Here is an 18,900-nt window from a genome sequence, read left to right as displayed (position 1 = left end):
GGAGGCCATTTGGCCCATCGTGTCTGTGCCGGCTCTTTGAAAAGAGCTATCCAATTCAATCCCATTCCCCCGCTCTCTCCCTATAGCCCTACATACTTGTCCTCCCCAAATAATTATTTACCACTTCAAATAATTTTCTGTAATTATCAAATAATGTCCTTGGCAATGGAATGTCTGAATCAAGAAGTCTGTCTGCTACCTCTGTAGTTTCCAAGTTTAGTGCAGCCATGAGGTATGTGAATCCTCTGAGCCACTGTTGATAACAGGAATTTGAGGGGCAGATCAGTCACTTGGGGCAGGGATTCTTCCAATCAGCTCTTATAACCTGAAAGCCAAAGGCCACTATGTTGGGTGGTCCCAGCTGGCCCCTTTCCTGTTAAGTATATTTAACCAAAGAATTTCAGACCACAACTTGAGCTGAGATACTGACTCAGCTACCTTGTTCATCCACAAAATACACAGTCACTCCGCTTTATAGTATATCCTATGAAGCACTTTGTGACGTCCTCTTGAAGTGAAAGTTGCTATATCAAATGCAAGGATTATTATTATTAATTAATTATTAATAGATCTTAAGGGGTGAAATTCTGCCGGTCTGTAATTTGCTTAATATGGGCATCAGTGTGCATTGTGCCAAGGTCATTAACTTAACCCACTTAGTCCCAGACCAGGCAATCATACAGGGAGATTAAGGATGTAATAACTATGCAAATATTTGACTGTATCTTTCTCTTCCCCCCATACCCCCACGCCATGTATTATTTCAGAATCGTACACAATCAGTGGATGAGCAGCTGTACCAATATGATCTTGCCCCACTATCCCAGATTCCACTTGTTCAGGAAATTGGAAGGACTAGGGCATGGAATAAACCTTATAGCCTCCAGGTGGCTTTGACAGCCATATCTCTCAGACTTTCTGGTCTTATTCACAGAGAGACCGTCACTTTCCCTTCTCAACATGAGGCGCCTTTTCTCTCAGAGAGTCTGGCACCAAAAAACATCCAGCCTCCAGCTGCTGGCTTGGCTGTTGAACAGGGCTTATGAAAAGAGGTGATAGAGATCATCATAGCTGCAAGGAAATCTTCCACACAGTCTGTTTATAACAGTAAGTGGAAAAGGTTTGCCATCTGGTGCCAAGATCATGGACAGGATCCCGTGCTGTGTAGGATCCTTGTGATTCTCGACTATTTGGGTATTCTGGTAGAACCTGGACTGAAGCCCAGTTTGATCAGAGTGTATGCAAAAGCTTTCTATACAGCCATATAAAAGGTCTGCTGGGCACTCATCTTATGATATTTTACAAAGAGATTCAATTCAGAACTTCTCATGAGCCTTGTGCTCTCCAATGTGAGTTCAACTTGATTTATTTGTTTGTTTTTAATAATTGATTTGATCACGTTTTCCCTTTGTAAAGTTTCCCAGTACTGTACACCTTTCTGAGCCAAGAGGTCCCTGCCGGTACCTCTCTACTGCCAGCAATAAGATGTGAGGCATGGCCTAAGATGATTAATCCTTTCTTCCTTTTCTTTACTATGGCTTCTGCTCAGTGCACTGGTGGATTCTGGAAAGGATTGGGCACTTGGAGAGTCATAGGCTTGAGCCTATCACTTATCCTTCTGTAACTCAAAACATCAGATCTCCAATTCACTACACTGCTCAGTCCCCCAAACCTGAATCGTTAAATGCTCCTGTAAACCACACTTTGATTCAAAAAGATTGAGGGCTGATGAATGGTGAGTGTTAGAATCTGATCTGATTTCACCTCCCTCCACATTTACCTTCATATATTTAAAGATTGTCCCAGCTTGTACCTGGGTTCGATTCCTGGTGGGGCGAAACCTTGGGCAAGTTTCCTTACTCCACACGCCTGATAATAATCCCTCAAGAAAAAAAACAATAATAAATTGTTCATTTCAATCCACGACTGTTTGTGTGCAATTGGCTGTCGCGTTTCGCCCACACAATATAGTCGATTCACTTTACAGTATATTCTGTGAAGCACTTTGAGACATCAAGAAGACATGAAAAGCGCTATATCAAATGCAAGGATTATTATTATTATTATTATCTTCCTGCCCAGAGTGACCTCTTTTTTTCCCTATTGATCCACTTGAAGGAATGACTGTCCATCCTTCCAGTCATCATTCAGTTCATCGTGGGCTCAGATAAAATGATTCCTAAGTTGGAAATAGTTAACATGAGATTTGCAGTTTTTCTTTGACAGTTAATTAGGTTGGTTGATGTAAGAACTGGGTATATCCCACTGGTACAGTAGATGGGATTCCTCTGAGGTTCAACTCAATGTACATTATTGAGGTAGTTTTACCCTACATCTAATCAGTGCTACACTTGACCTGAGATAATGAAAATGAAAGTGCTTATTTTTTCAGTACTGATATCCTTCAACTCAACAAACAGAAATCCCCCCCCCCATTCCATTTAAAATGAATAGCTTAAACAGTATAGTTGTACATGATGGAAACATCAACACCTTGATATACCCTGGAAACTTACATCTTACACAGAGGTTGAATGAAGAGAAACACAGGTGAGCAGAAAACCCTTTACATGTATGCTGGCATTTTACCAGCAAATTAGCCAATTCATGGCCTAATCTGAGCATTTTAGGTGAGCATTTTTATCTTCCCAAGATAGCAAGATTGATTACTATCCTCCTAGGGTGAAGTACACGGGTCTCCTTGAAGCTGAACTGGGTAGTCCACAGTACTCCAGGGTACTACTAATGACATAGCAACCATCCCGCAAGTCAAAACCCTAACAGGTAAGATGTCCCAGCTGGACAAGCAATGGAAATCTTACCAGACGTTGCTTTCAGTGGCAAGCTATGTAGTTTTAATTGGTTCAACTCTAGCAGTATCCCAACACACATTCTGGGGTCCTTAAACCTTCTTTTTTGCCAACCTGTGCTTAATACTTTCTAGAATTGGTAAGCAGAGTGTACCCCACCATGGAGAGAATTTGTATTCTATTCCTGAGACAGGAAAATTTCCCTGTTTAGGTGACATACGAATGTAGAACTTTGATCCGGATCCTCTTAAGCATGGTGATGGGTTTTTGCACATGGCAGACACCTGACTGACCAAAGATTGGTTCAAATGAAGAAGTTCCTTTGGCCCATTTGATCTTATCTTTCAAGAATTCCCAATCTATCGTCCTTCCATTACAGCATCAAGCTTTTTCTTAAATAAACAAAGTCCAGCATCCTGACTTCAACCATTCTTCCTGGAAGTCCATACAGTCGGTAATTACCCTCTGAGTAAATAAATACTTCCTGGTATCTGTTTTGAAATTACATAAGAACATAAGAAGTGCTAGACGGAATAAAGACAAGGTCCATCTAGTTCACCTTCCGCCTTCCTGGTGGTCGTATGTACATATTGCCCAAACTACCTAAATTGCCTTTTGCTACCTTGTCACATTATTCTGCTATCCTGCTATATCTGAAAGTATTGTTCTGTATCTACTTTTCCCATCCCATTTAAAATCTTATAATACACCTTTACACAGTCCCTTCTCAGACGTCTCTTTTCAAGACTGAAGAGCACTAACTTGTCTAATTGTTCCACATGATGTATCTAACATCATCTTCATTGGTTCCTCTGCACTGCCTTTAAGGTCTGAGCAGCTCCCTTATATTTCTTGACCAAAACTGTATGGAGTCACGTTACCGTGTGAAAGGAACTATAGAAAAGCAAGTTACTAAATTCCGTATGGAGTCTGACCAGAGCACTGTGAGCTTGACTAATGAGGGTCCAGACTGAACTGATTTGGCAATATGGCTTGGCATCCTGTTTGTCTTGTTTATTGCTATCTCACACTGTTTGACATCGTTTCACATTCAATAAATCATATACTTCATTAGACAATCATAACCGTTCTGATAAAATGGGAACATATATGATGGGTTTTCCATAATAGGTGGAATATAACAGGTGAGAAAAAAGGATAGACTAATTACTTTATTAACCCTTTAAACAAATAATAATCTTTACATTTGATATAATACCTATTATGTCAAAACATCTCAAAGCACCTCAATAGGTAGTTGCTGTTAAATGGAGTGATTATGGAGGTTGAAATTCCAATTGGAAGACATTGCGGGAGTTAATTATACTTTACCAGATTTTTAAGGATATTTAAGGATCACTAAAAGGCTCAGTCACGTAGTAGTGACACGAGGAGTGGTCGTGCCAGGCTGAAGAGCTGATTCATTGATCTCACCCAGAAAACAACATTTATCAGCTCATGGATATGCACTGTTTCATCCAGCATTTATATTCTCAGACCCTTATTTCACAGTCTTGTATCACCAAACTCCTCTCAACTATGTCAGTCTCTGGCACACTATCACTGAATATTAGCCGAAAGTGTAAGAAGAAACAGATGGTTAAATAGGGTCATATTAGACATTATTACATTTCAAACAGTTCAAAATCATGAAACATTTAATTGGTCCTGCCAATATAAATTAAACCATTACCATAAATATAACATTGCATAAATTAGGTTATTAATACATAAGTGTCCTTATGTTAGAAAAGGCATTACAAAAAATATTAAGAGAAAAAGTAGAATCATATACAATAGCAAGGTGAGATTACATTATAACTACAAAAGTATGGAAATAAACTAAATAAGGATATTGGAATTACATTCACATTTCATAAACTGTAACTGCAGCAGAGCAATAACGGCACAACACATAATGTGGAAGGTACTCTATTACCCATATATCAAGTTAAAATTCTTCCACTGAGAAAAGTCGACCACAATCTTGGGAACCAAATAATATAAAACTGTTTCAGCAGGGCAGCATTCTAGGCTTTTTACATCTTGTATGTCCATTTCAATTAGGAAGGTCCCATTCTCTCAAAATAAATCATCAACTGCAGGCTACGTGAGATGTAAGGCACAGCAGAGGCTCATTTGAGGTAATCTTAGATGTTTTGCTGTTACTTGATAGAGAAATGTGCTAGAATGTCTTCAAAGCTATGTATTTTGGTTTCCATGTACGCCCAGGCTTTCAGAGTGCTTGGTAATTCAACCGTTGCTCAAAGTTACTCTTCTCCTGACACTTGCTGGATATTCGGACTTTGTCCAGTGGTGGTGTTCAAGGAAGGCTTGCTTGTTTCACCCCTTTGAACTTGCTACTGCCTCAGGAGACATCATATGCATGCTTGAAGGAAAGCTCCAAGAGCTTCCAAGGATACTAGGGCTTTCCAGATCACCAAATACAACAAGGCTGGAAGCTGTACGTCTTCTAAATTAGCACTTCCTTCAGCCTCAGGATGAAGGTAAATTCAAATGAATGCTGGAAATAGAACATAGAGCAAAGGAGCAAGAACCGGGAAACCAATATATGCTGAGGATACTAAAGTTGTCCCAGATATTTTGAGTCTTGCTGTAGCTTTTCTTCATAAATGTAATAATTCTTGCACTTAAGAACATAAGAAATGCTAGACGAAAATAGACCAAGATCCATCTTTCCACCTTCCTGGCAGTCACATACACATATGCCCCAAACTACCTTGTACTACATCCAATAATCTTATTTCCTAAAAGAAAACTATCTAATCTCAGTCTTGAAAAAATCAAGACTTCCTGCTTCAACCATCTTCCTAGGGAGCCTGTTCCACAGGTTCATTATTCGCTCACTGAAATAGTGTTTGCGTAGATTCGTCCTGAATTTCCCCCCCTTCAATCACAGGCGTGTCCTCTGGTTGTACTACTCTGGACAAGTTGAAACAGCCTGAGATGATCTATATTGTCCTTTAGCTCCTTTCGAATCTTAAAGACAGCAATCATGTCGCCTCTCAATCTTCTCTTTTCCAGCGTGAACATGCCCAGTTTACTTAGTCACTCCTCATAGTTCAATTCTTCCATTCCCTCAATTATTTTGGTTGCCCTCCTCTGTATCTTCTGATTTCTGCAATATCCTTTTTGTACTGCAGCAACCAGAACTGTACACAGTACTCTAAATGTGGTCTCACCAATGATCTATACAATGGCCGGATTACCCCATTATTTCAGCTTGCTGTTGATCACGCTGATCTTTTGATCGACATCTAGCTGACACATCCCAACAACTTCAGTCATATGTATAGGAATTGATTTCATCTTTAGTCCCCATATATAGTACTTTTTTCCATGTTGTAATATATCTTTAACATGCTGTAGAGTTGTCTTCCTTCGAGTTGTAAATTTGTCCAATTTGAAGATAAATCTTTTTGTCCTCATCAGCTTCTCCTAGGCATGAGCTAAGATTCCAACATACCAGGCCTGTCACATTATTTTAAGAGATGTTCTTAAAGGGAAATGTTCCCTGTTGAAAAAGATGTTGTTTTCTGTACTTGTGAGATTATACATCGACGTGGACCATCTTTGCAGCAGCCACAAGCTTATGCTGATTTCATACCTATCCAAAATAATAAGATTCAATGTAAACTTGTGTTTCTTACAAGATACCCCATTACTGAGGTCCAATTAGTCCTGGATCTGTGGAGCCATATTTATTTTTTCATTTGAAAAAAAATTGAATTATATTCAACATTTCAACATATTTAACACAGCGTGAGCAAATTTACTCTCCTTGTTCCATCCTTTACTCTAGTGCCATAACATTGGAATTTTTCCCTTTATATTTGTAGACAAATGCAGCAGCTAATTTCTGCAGTGCAAGATTCCACAAATAGCCAGTAAGTGAAGTACCAATTTATCTGGAGGGTTGTTGGCCAGGACATCAGGAGAAACTCCCTCTTTTTCAAATTGTGTTGAAATTATATCTCTTGTTTTCGATCCCCCTATCATAATGAAGAATGACCATGTCAGTTCTTATTAATAATAATAATAATCATTGCATTTGATATAGCACCTTATCAAATTGTTGAGACGTCTCAAATAGCTTCACAGAGTAAAGTGATTTGACTGTGTATTTTGTGAGCAAATATCACAAACAGTCATGGAGTGAGTGAGTGAATTTTTTTCTTTTTTTGTGGGCGAGGGGAGGTTGATTATTAACAACCGGGTTCCTACTTACTGTTAGGTAAACAGAGGCGTGTGGAATAAGGATTTCGACCTGCCTGAGATTTGAATCTGGGTCCTCTCACTTGCAAGGCAAGCATGCTAACCATTACACTAGGGGACTCCACACTATTTTGATTTTGTTTGAATATAAACAAAAGAACTTCACAAGTTCTTATTATTATTTCAAACACTTCAATTCGATCATCCCCTTAACCTTCAGAGCTGTGTGGAATATAATCCAAATTTGTCCAGCAACTCATTATAGCTAAATCTCTACAACTCACTGAAGCTAAATCTCTACGTATCTCTACATCGTCACTCAATACATTCGAAGATATCTTCCCTAAGGTTGGGCACCGAAAGGTGAACACTTCAATGAGGTCTGACCAACACTCGATACAGTACATCAATTATAATCCAGACCTTTGTTATAAAGCCCAGCATCCCATTAGCCTTTACAATTGTTTCTCCTAACTGTAATATTGTACTTGGACTAGAGCAATGCTTTGCTTTTTCTCAGGTCATTCAGGTCAACTGTCCACAGATGCTCTAATTTCGTACAATCTATATTTTTAGTACAACAACAACTTGCACTTATATAGTGCCCTCCACGCAGGATAGCATCTCAGAGCGCTTTTTCAAGTCCCGCAGGAAAATCTTCAGGCGGGACTTAAAAGAGGGGAGAGAGGGGACAAGGCGGAGGGATTGAGGGAGAGTGTTCCAGAGTTTTGGGGGCGTAGTGGCTGAAAGCAGAATCTCCGATGTTCGGTCAGAGGGTGCGAGGGATGAGCAGGAGGCCGGTGCCAGTCGAGCGGAAGCGCCGGGTGGTGGATTGGGGAGTGAGGAGGTAGGGAGGTGCCAGTGATTGACTGGATTTGAACATTAGTGTAAGGATCTTTTTTTGTGGAGTCCTGTAGCTCAGTGGTTAGAGCACTCGCTTTGCAAGCGAGAGACCTGAGTTCAATTCCAGGCAGGGCAAAACCTTGGGCAAGTTTCCTTACTCCACACAGAGCCTAATAATAATCCCTCCAAAACCAAAAACAATAATAAATTGGTCATTTTCAATCTACGACTGTTTGTGGGACATTGCAGTGCGCAATTGGCTGCCGCGTTCGCCCACAAACATACAGTCAATTCACTTTACAGTGTTCTGTGAAGGGCTTTGGGACGTCCTCCCGACGCAAGGATTATTATTATTATATTATTATTATCTTGAAGTCGATTTGTTGGTGATGGGGAGCCAGTGGAGTCTGGGCAGAACTGGTTACGGTGTTTGGTCTGGGTCAGTATGTGGGCAGCACAGATTTGAATGAGCTGGATCTTGTGAATGGTGGAGTGGAGGAGACCGGCGAGAAGTGTGTTGGAGTAATCCAGGCGGGAGTGACAAACACATGCATGGTGGTTTTGGCTGCATTTGGGGTAAGATACGGTCGGAGGCGAGCAATGTGTCGGAGGTGGAGGTCCTGGTCAGGGACCAGATGTGGGGGAGGAAGCACAGTTGGAGGTCGAACCGGACGCCTCGTATAAAACCTGTAGAATCATGGCTGGCATCTGTGCCTAAAGTAAAATATCACAATATGTAAATTGAGAAGGAACAATTGATCTGTTTCAATGTTTCAAATGCATGCTGACATTTTACATTTCAAAAATTGAGCTGCATTGTTCCTTTCAACATCAAAATGCTCTATTCATTCACTTCCTTTTGTCACATTCCAGATCATTTGGCATTTTCTTCTGATGTCTTTCCCTCCTCTTTGATAGACTGATGAATGCTGCAGGGGAAGTTTGCCTTTATTGTTGCACCTATGTGGCAATGAGAAAAGAATCCAAGTAAGAGACATTAGCCAAACTATCTGGCTAGTAGCAAAATTGTGATCTGCTGTCCTATAAAACGAGCAATCTTTAGGAGCTGAGCTTTTTTGGCTGCAGTATGTTGCCTTTTTCTAGGCTATATCCGGAAAATACAGGCAGACCCAGAAAAGGAGATCGATAATTATCTGTTTGAATTTATATAGTTTTTGTTCTAATACATTTTTATTTGATGTTTTGAAAAAAATGAATTTCTCACCTTTAGTAAATAATGTTTTTTTTAGCATACTTTAATTTTGGAATGCATTTTGGATAGCTTTCTATGAGCTCGTATACTCTTTAAACGTTGTATCCAGATATTACTACTCTGTAACTGAGGCATCTGTCAACTAAACAGCAGCAGGAGTCAATCCTGAGTTAAATAATTCTGAATTGATTACAGGACATTTTTTTTCTTAATGTTATTGCCCATACAACAGTTGTGCAGATGTCTGCACATGTGGCGTTGCAAATGATATGTAGCCTATTGCACACAAGCTTACCATAATTTGTTTCATCGTGAGTGTTGCCAGCTGTCTTTAGGACATGAAAGAAATAGATTTTTTTTACAGGAATAATTTTGTTACACTTTGGCCACACCACATTCATAAAATCACTATATTTCCAACCTTCAGCTCAAAATAATGGATCAGATATTTCTGGCACCAATATTTACATCTTACACATTTAACTCTTCACCAGCATTTTCCCTCTAATCCAGTGGAATTTTATAGAAAGCTATCCAAAAGATAACTTAGGAACATATGAAAACACGAGCAGGAGGAGGCTATTCAGCCATTAAGCCTGTTCTACCAGTTTATTAGATTCTGGCAGATCTTTTAATCAGAGGTGCCGATAAGCGCCTCTGATATCGCTTCCTTCACAAAATACCATAAGCCGTGTCCTGGAAGTCAGCCGTGTTGTTGTGCTTTGTCATTACGCAGCCTTGGAGATATTGGATCCAACCATCTTGTAATGGGTTTGTTGTCCACTGTCTTCCCATCACACAGAGGCTACAGTTCGAGATCCTGGTTCTCACCTTCAAAGCCCTCCATGGTTTTGCTCCCCCCCTGACCTCTGCAACCTTCTAACCCCCTACCATCCCGCTCGTTTCCTCCACTCAGCGGGCTCCGGCCTGCTTCATGTCCTCTGCCTCGCTCGCCCCACTATTGGCAGGCCACTCTGCCCCATCTCAAGACCCTCCTTTTCGACCATGCTTTCGATCTCCCTGCTTCCCCCCTGTCCTCCACCCTCCCTGACCCCTAGCTCAGGTCCGATACTCTGTCTGTCCAGTGCCATGGGACGTCCACCTGACGTGAAAGGCGCTATGCAAATGTAATTTTGTTGTTGTTGAGTCAAGAAAAAAAATTAAGTGTAATAGTTCATCAAATACTGTATCATCATAGTAAATAGCAAGTGTTGTATAGGAAAATAATGTCTTAGGATCTATAAGTAGATCCATCCAGTCAAAGAAGGAGAATTGATCTGAATAAAGTGTTGGGGAGAATACCTATGGTGTATTTTGTGTAGTCATCTTAATTTCTGAAAGGAATGGAAAATGGATATAGAAAGACATTGTGTTTAAAACTAGTTAGATTAACCAAATCCTTGAAGTCAAGTTTTAAAACCAAAATGAGAGAGGATCTGACTATCAGAACAAGTTGTGTAATACCGTGTCAGTGACTACTTGAGGTACAGTCGTAAAATAAAGTTTTCATTTCCTTTATCAAGCAGTTTCTGGCATTTACCAATAGCGATCTGGACAATCCAGACATTGTGTTTTTGTTCTTCTTTGGACTTATATTTTCATTTTTTATTAGTCATCTGTATATCTGTAGTGAAATGCAATGTTTGACATAACTTGTCCAGCACTGCACATTAGGGATTTAGCTCACAGGACAGAGGGCATGGCTGTGTTTCATGTCTCGCTGATGAGATGTTTTAAGCATCAACTCCTTTATTACTGAAAACTGACCTCCTTAGATTACTGCAAAGCCTTTTTAAAAAATAGGAACATCTAAAGGCTCAGGGACTCAAACCTAGACTTTTCAAATTCCAATGAATTCATTCACCCTTGGCCTTTAGAGTTCCAAAGTGTTCAAACAACTGAGCTACTCAGGATGCTATTCATGTTGAGAGATTAGATAACTGTACTGCTAAATGGACTTCTATATCTAGTAACAACAATAAATATCACAACCGCTATCACATTTTGATAGCATACAATGGAGGAGTAAAGATTCAATCCCCACACCTCATTTATGCAGCTATTTAAAGGTGCCAAGCAGAAGCCAGTTATCTCCATTGAGGATAAGAACAAATCCAATGGGAATCTCCACATGCACCTACCTTCATGCACCTCCTGGTGGGTGTTTGATAGTGGAATTCAAAATGGCTTGGACACACAATGGATTGCGATTAGGGAAAAAAAAGTTGTGAAGGTTCATAAAAAGGTATTATAGCCTGTGAATGGAAGACTCTCAGACTGTCTTTAAAATGACTACTGTCAGATTCAACAATGTCATCACATCTCTGTCTTGTATTTCCTAGAATTAAAACAGAACTGGGCTTGTAAATTTATTTTCAAAAATTATTAATTTATCTCTTTGTCAGCATAGAGCTGCAGAATCTTCCTTTCTTGCCCATCTCTGATCTTATTTTCTTATTATTATCATCATCTATTCCAGATCGGATGTTGGTCATCTTTTCCAGGAGAAAGAATACCAACAGGAACGGCTAGAGAAATTGCAGAAGAGAAATGATGAAATGGAGGAACAATGTATCCAGCATGGTGAAATGCACGAGAAAATGAAACAAAGGTAGGTCGTACAACCAAATTATTCCTCATTTGATCAGATGTTGAATTTCATCACCACCATGTTTTCTATTCGAGTTGGGTATAAGTGTTCCAATCCCACAGAAGACTAAAAATGTCCAGTGAAGACGAGCAGAACTGAGCACACTCTGTTCTTGCAAATTGTATTTCAAGGTCACTCTGGGAAATATCTCAAAAATATTTTCATTGATTTCTTGATTTTAAAAATATTCCGGAGCCAAGGGTAGAATTCCATTGTGCCATTTACTCAGATTGTAAATAATTTTGGGGTCAAGGAATAATTCTTATATGCATAGACTCAATCCAATCATTAATATTGTTTAATTACCTGTATGTATTTAAAAAATCTCTTTTTATTAAAGGTAGTACAGTACTGAATTTGAAACTACAATCAGAAGGATACATATATGCTTACATATGTACATACACATACAGTACATGGAAGGATGTATTTATACATGTATTGGCAGCCTATGTTTACAGATGATGAATCTGATGAGTCACCACTGCAATAGTCAGGATAGGGTGCTTTGCTTACGTATTTTTTTTTACAAACCACCCACTTCCAATATGTTCTCTGTTAATCTTAAAATGTTCAAAAGTTTTTTTTTTAAAAAATGAAATAGAATTTCAATTACTTTTTTTTGTTAATTTTGGGCCACTTCACATGGTGTTTTGCGCATCACTTTACAGCCTCACACTCCATCCACACTAGTGTATTTGCCTGAGAAAAAGAAAAACAGCAAAATGTTAAGTACAACATTGACTTAAATTGCCCAAACAAGATTTGTTCAAAACTCAGACCTGTTACAGAAACAGAACAGCTATCCGGAGCCTGTGTTTATGGACGTAAATCATTCCATATTATTGCTGACAGATTTCATTTGCCCCTGTGGCACGCATAGCTTCAACATCCAGCTCCTCTCAATAGATTATTTTCCTCAAGCCGCCTGGTCCTCATATGCATTCACTATTTATTACAGAGATAATGAGCTTTGCCTACCAATTCTTATTATCTTAATATTGTCAGTCTAACATAACATTGCCTTTTACACAATAGAAACCTCTTGAGGTGTCGTTTTATATGTGTTTTCATTCAGATTTAGTATAAATAATGAAATGGAATGATGCAGAAGTATATGTGCAAGTCGTTTTTTTGTCTGTAAGCATTCTGTGAATATCCTTATCTAAGCTTAACCTTACCCAAGCATAATTTTACTTGGCAAACGTGTGATTTGTTAATCAAGATTCAATACATCTCTATTAGTGCTAAGGTAATTCACCTTAATTTAGGCGTTCAGTCCAGCTGGATCAAAATAGACACATATTTATCAAATCAGAAATCTGACACAAACTGCTAATTCTAAATTTAAATTGAGAAGCATATAAACATGTGGAATTGTCTGCTTAACTTATCATGACAAACTGCAGCCCAGTCCACTTCTCATTCAGATACGCACTAAATGTGTTATCCACCATATTTCTAAGACGAGATTTTGCAGTTGGAAAAATGACCAGCTAGTGGGATCTATTCATATGTTGATCACTACAAGTGCCAATCTTCTCACTACATATTTATAATGAGAAATTCTTTTCCATTAGAAGTCACTCAATTTCTGAAATAATAAATTATAATAATCACGTTTAAATTCCTTTTATCTTTGACTGGTTATTTTAAAAATTATTTACTGCTGGGTTGTTTTATAATACTCTAATTGTGTGTTGCTGTTAATACCTTGACATTATTGTTATAGTATTACAGTCCATTTAATTTTTCCTATATCACATATTAAATTTACTTGTAGGTAATTATAACCTTTCCAGTTACTTTAGCCTGTGCCACATGTTTTTCTTACTGTCATTGTGTGAAAGCTTGATTGTTACCATTATCTTATTATCCCTAAATTTTATTTTTAAATATCTGTTTTTTTATTTATATATTCCGATAACATTGTAGTTACATTGCTGTTGAGTTTACTATCTTATTTATGTTAATACTTCAAATTCTGCATAACCACCTGAAATATCCTGTCTTTCTTCTTTGAATGTCTAAATCACTTACCATAAATATAATGCAATACAAAATTACCTTTGTAAAGCTCTTTTCACGTCAGAAGGACGTTCCAACACACTGGGCAATCAGGGATTTGGATCAGAGCAGGGGATTGGGATCAAAGGGGGTGGAGGGCAGGGAGGGTAAGAGGGTGGCCGAAGGCGAGGTTGAAGAGGAGTGTCTGGAGACTTGCCTTGGAGGCAAGGGAGGGAGTGTGGCAAAGGGAGTGTGAGATGGAGTTCCAAAGGTTGGGGGAAGAGAAGCTGAAGTCCCAACTGCTGCTGATGTCTTGTTGCTGCAAATCATTTTTACTTGGCAAAGCTACAATAAGATACAGTATATGAATCTTTATGGAATGGTGGCTGCTGCAAAAGTTGCACAATATTCATTCGTAGTTATGTGCTTTGTCAATAATAGTATTAAACAATTCAGTCCCCTTAACAGAAAAGTAAGTGCTGCATTTCAATCAAATATTTGTTCTCTTTAAGCTTGAGCTCCTTTAATAACTATAATAGTACTTGATAGATTCCTAAACCACTTTTACAACCAGAGATTACTATTACAACTAGAGAATTGCTGTACGTTTCTTTGCACTGTTCATTCAGATAACGTTTAAAAATCTTTGTTTACCTCACATGTAAAGCAATCTTTAAATATGTTGCTAGTGATGCCATTGTTCAAAAATAGTCTTGTGTAACATTAGATCTATATTTGAACAAATTAATGCAACAAACAAACCTACACAAGCACACCATAGGGCAAACATAGTGATATGTTTGGTGACCTTCAAGAGTCTGTTACTCAATGGGCACTGGCCTGCTTCACATCCTCAGGCCGCTTGCTCCACCATCGGCAGTCAGGCCTTCAGCTTTTCTGCCCCCACCTTTTGAAACCGCATTCACGCCCCTACGTCCTACCCCCTCCTCATTGCATCCTTCAAGGCGAGTATCAAGACCATCCTCTTTGACTGTGCCTTCAGTCATCCTCCCACTTCCACCCCCTTGCTTTCCACCTCTCTTGACTCAGGCCCCCAGCTCTGGTGAAAACTCTTCACGTGAAAACCCAACTTGAAAGGCCCTTTACAAATGCAATTTGTTGTTGTAACCTTACATGGTCAATAAAAGCCATTTAAATTTGCTTTAAACCAATATGTAGTCAATGAAAGTCTAGAGGCACAGTGCACTGAAACACTATACTATGTCGCACTTCCGATACACTTCACAAAATGTGCAATTGTAACTATAGATTAGGATGAATGAGAATCAGAGACATGCACCTCTCCCTAGTTAAGCAGGGAAAAGATTAGAAAATTGATTACCTTTTGTGCACTTCCTGCCTACACACTGATATTGACACAGGCGTGAAAGTAAGTTGCTTGCCCACCATCTCAGCAAGGCATGGAGAACAGAGGGAAAGGAGAGAGAGAAAAAAAGGGCAATAATCCAAGAATAAACTAACAAATACAAATTAAATTGTAATAAGTGTGAGATTAAAAACTTTGACTTTTCTGTACAACAATATGGCTGCTACTTATTCTGTATTGTGCTGCCTGAAATACAGAATAGGCAGAAACATACTGTTTGCTGCTTATGCTGTATTCCAAGCGTTGCAATACAACATAAGCAACAGACATATTGCAACGGTTTTTACATCTGTAGTTGCCTTTCTACAAGTGGCCTCTCCATGTTTGTATACAAACACATTCCTATCTACTTTTTTGTTGCTGGTAAGGTCAATATCCTGACCTTGCCCTGTCTGCACCAGTTTCAATCTTCCTTGAACCCCTAACTTCCATTACCCCTTAGAGAGCCTAATGCAGGATATTTTTTGCCAAGAGCAATTATCTCGTATAACCACCATTTGGCATCATTCCCATTTATAGTCCTCAGCCCTGGGAGCTTGCCAGGTGGAGTATTTGTTGTCACTGCACAGAATGGATATGGGTATAACAGTTGGCATCACAATGGCACCGTGTAATAAATGAGTTATAACATTTAAAAGTGACTCCAGTAGAGCCCTGTTATAACATAGTAGTTGGGATACATAAAATTTCAACCACAATATGATGGGGCTGCAGTAACTGGTTTAACTGAACTTGCCCACAACCCACCAACCAGCGGTCTCCCACATGCTTAAAGAAAATGGATCTGGGTCATGAGGTGCTACTGATGTCACTTCCTATGCCCATGGTATGGTTGATGTCAGTGACCATCTTATGACCTGGAAGTCAGCCATTAGTAGTATGGGATCAGCAGCGTGCTTGACAAGGGGCAGCCAGCTGCTGTGTCCATGTGCAAGGAATGGGGTTTGTACTGCATCAGAGAACCAACGTTATAATGAACCATGTTATCATGGGGTCTACTGTATACTGAAAATTGTTTATAATGACCACCTTAGATTCGATTCAAGTGGCCTGAATTCAAGTACCGTAGTTAGCTGGTTTAATGCAAATCAAAATCAGAACCAACTGGAAACTAACTAATGGTTAACTGAATATTACTGATGTATATATAGTAAACTCCTGCTCTATCGTCACTCCAAGGGAGAAAAGCTCAGTGACTATATCCCGGGAGACTATGTAGCAATGAGTCCTTCGGGGCCTCTAGGAGGGGCTACGCATGGAAGCATCTACCCCCAGCCATACTGCGCCTGTGCAGAGTGAACGTTTCCGCAACTGTCAGTAAAACTTGTTTAAGTCAAGTATACGTTTATGTATAAGCATATGTATTTGTAAGTGCACTTATTTTCTGTTCCCTATCACTTATTTCTGTTACTGTATTGGAAACTGCATTTCTGTGCCAGTAGTTCAATACTGTTTCACAGAATACCAATTGAGTTAAGTCAGTGACCTATTTTTAGCTATACTCGAATGATGAACTCCATGATCAGAAACAGAAATGGAGTGGAAAATCGTTGGGCCCAATCATCGTGCTGAGGCTGACAGGTAGACATTGTCTAGGAATGGATGGCAAAATGTGACATTTCAGAATAGATTTTGATGTTCAAATCTGTTATGAAATGTCACATTTTAACTCCACTGTGTATGTCTCTGTTAAACATAGAGATTTCAGCTGGCTTGCTCCAGTGTTTATCATCGATGCAAAAAAAAACTAAATAAAACATAATCTGCAAAAATAATAATTTTTTTAAAAAATAGGAAACTCGCAGCAGTAACAGTGAATGATTTGTAAAGCTCCCCAGAATTGTCGGTAAGACTGAAGTTACAAACCCAAAATGTTTCCTTCCCAAAATTCTTTTTTTTCCCTTGTTTCTTAAAAAAATATAAAATCAGGTGTGAAAAGTAAATTCCTGCAAAAATATTTTTTGAAAATTGAAAATCAAGAACACTATGTTGTTGCCCATAACGATCAAGACTCAATAGATTGTAGTTGCTGGTGCTCATGAAGCATGTTATCTTCAAAGTCTAAAATCAGGAATGGAAATTGACCCAGTTTGTTTGTCCTCCTATTCTTCTTGAGTCATAAGAGTAAGACCATGCCTGCCCTTACTTCCATGATATTACTGATTAAATAGAGCAAGTTTTTAATAGGCTATACATCAGCAAATGCAGCAACAAACAACAAAAACTTGCATTTATATAGCGCCCCTCACACAGGGTAGTGTCCAAGAGCGCTTGACAGTGGTGGAGCACAATGCTGAACCAGGGGTAGTGGGGGCTGACCATAGGCACAGTCGAATAGGAAGGTCTTCAGATGAGATCTGAAGATGAGATGGAGGGGGCAAGGCAGAGGGATACAGGAAGAGTGTTCCAGAGTTTTGGGTGTAGGGGCTGAAAACTCAGCCACCAATCGTGGAACAGGGGGCACGAGGGACATGCAGGAAGCCGGAGCCAGTCGAGCAGAGTCGGCTGGTTGTTGGGTAAGCAGGTCAGAGAGGTAGGGAGGTACCAGTGCATGTAGGGATTTAAAAATCAGATTGAGAATCTTGAAATTGATCCATTGGCAATATGGAGCCAGTGGAGCCTGGCTAGAACTGGTGTGATGGGGGTAAGGAGTTTAGTACGGGTGAATAGTGCTGTGATGAGAATTCTAAAAATTATAATCGGTTGAAACAATGAGAAAAATAAAAATGGGATAAAATAAAGTAGTGCCTTCCCTCCAATTTCCTCCAATTTCTGTGAACACCTGCATAATTATCATTTTGCCTTCAAACAATAGTTGGGATATCTTCTATAGTTTTTCACATGTATATCGGATGCCACAAGATAGTGCAACTATATTGATGATAAATGTTTCATGAAATTGACAGAACAAGGAACAACCGAGAACACTGTACCATGTAACAGAGCCGTCTCATAGCCTAATACATTCGTCAACAACCTTGGTTCAGCAGGTGGTGGGTAACTTTGTGTTTGAGGTTCTGCATAAGAGGTGAAGAGTTCCATGTGACAACAGTGCCTGGGAGAAAGTTCCACAGGCGGCAGAAGTAGTGTATAAAACATTGTTGCTTTGAATTGACACTGAATATTAAAGCCCAGCTGTAGCAACTCTGCAAAGGAGCGAAGGTGGGGGGGAAGAGAATTTCTGAGTATGGAGAAGAGAATGTTGAAAATGCAATGAAATTGGGGAAAATTGGAGGGAAGGACCCACTTTATTTTATTCAATTTTTATTTTTCTCCTCATTTCAAACCCTGAGTATAATTTTTTTAAATTCTCATCACAACACTGATCACTGATCAGTACCTTGGAACTTCAATTGCTCCTCGGCCTCAACCAGTGTTAATCTTGAGCCACCTATGTGCCTGAGAATAACTTGTGACTTTTAATTCTTTGCTCCCTCTCTTGGAAAAGCATTTCCTGACTTTGCTCTACTGTCCCTGATGGACCAACAAGATTGGGAATTTAATGTGGAAAGAAAATTTGGCTTCAAACTTGTTTCCCATCATATCAATGTATAAATAAGCAATGAAACAGGAGATTGTTTTGCCCACAAAATACACAGTCAACCACAGTATATCCTCTGAAGTGCTTTGAGACTTCTTAATGATGTGATAAGGCTCTATATTATTATTATCTTTTCTGTTTTCTCTGTAGAAACTTTGTAGAAGGCTTCTATTAAGTTTTTGTGTTGTAACATGTTATAGGGTCTGTGTTGAA

The 18,900-nt window shown here is 39.2% G+C and overlaps 1 protein-coding gene across 1 annotated transcript in view; it reads left to right on the top strand.

The window, feature by feature from the left end:
- The window catches only part of sdccag8 (SHH signaling and ciliogenesis regulator sdccag8), a 157,704-nt gene that overhangs the window by 91,838 nt on the left and 46,966 nt on the right, over window positions 1-18,900 (top strand). Inside the window, exon 16 of the mRNA XM_007898417.2 lies at window positions 11,582-11,713. Coding sequence (XP_007896608.2) covers window positions 11,582-11,713 — 132 coding nt within the window. The remainder of the gene's footprint in view (window positions 1-11,581; window positions 11,714-18,900) is intronic.

The sequence above is a fragment of the Callorhinchus milii genome, unplaced genomic scaffold (genome assembly GCF_018977255.1).
Source record: "Callorhinchus milii isolate IMCB2004 unplaced genomic scaffold, IMCB_Cmil_1.0 Scaffold3, whole genome shotgun sequence".
NCBI lineage: Eukaryota > Metazoa > Chordata > Chondrichthyes > Chimaeriformes > Callorhinchidae > Callorhinchus > Callorhinchus milii.
Note: the sequence above shows the minus strand (reverse complement) of the source record. Positions and strands in the feature narration are given on the sequence as shown.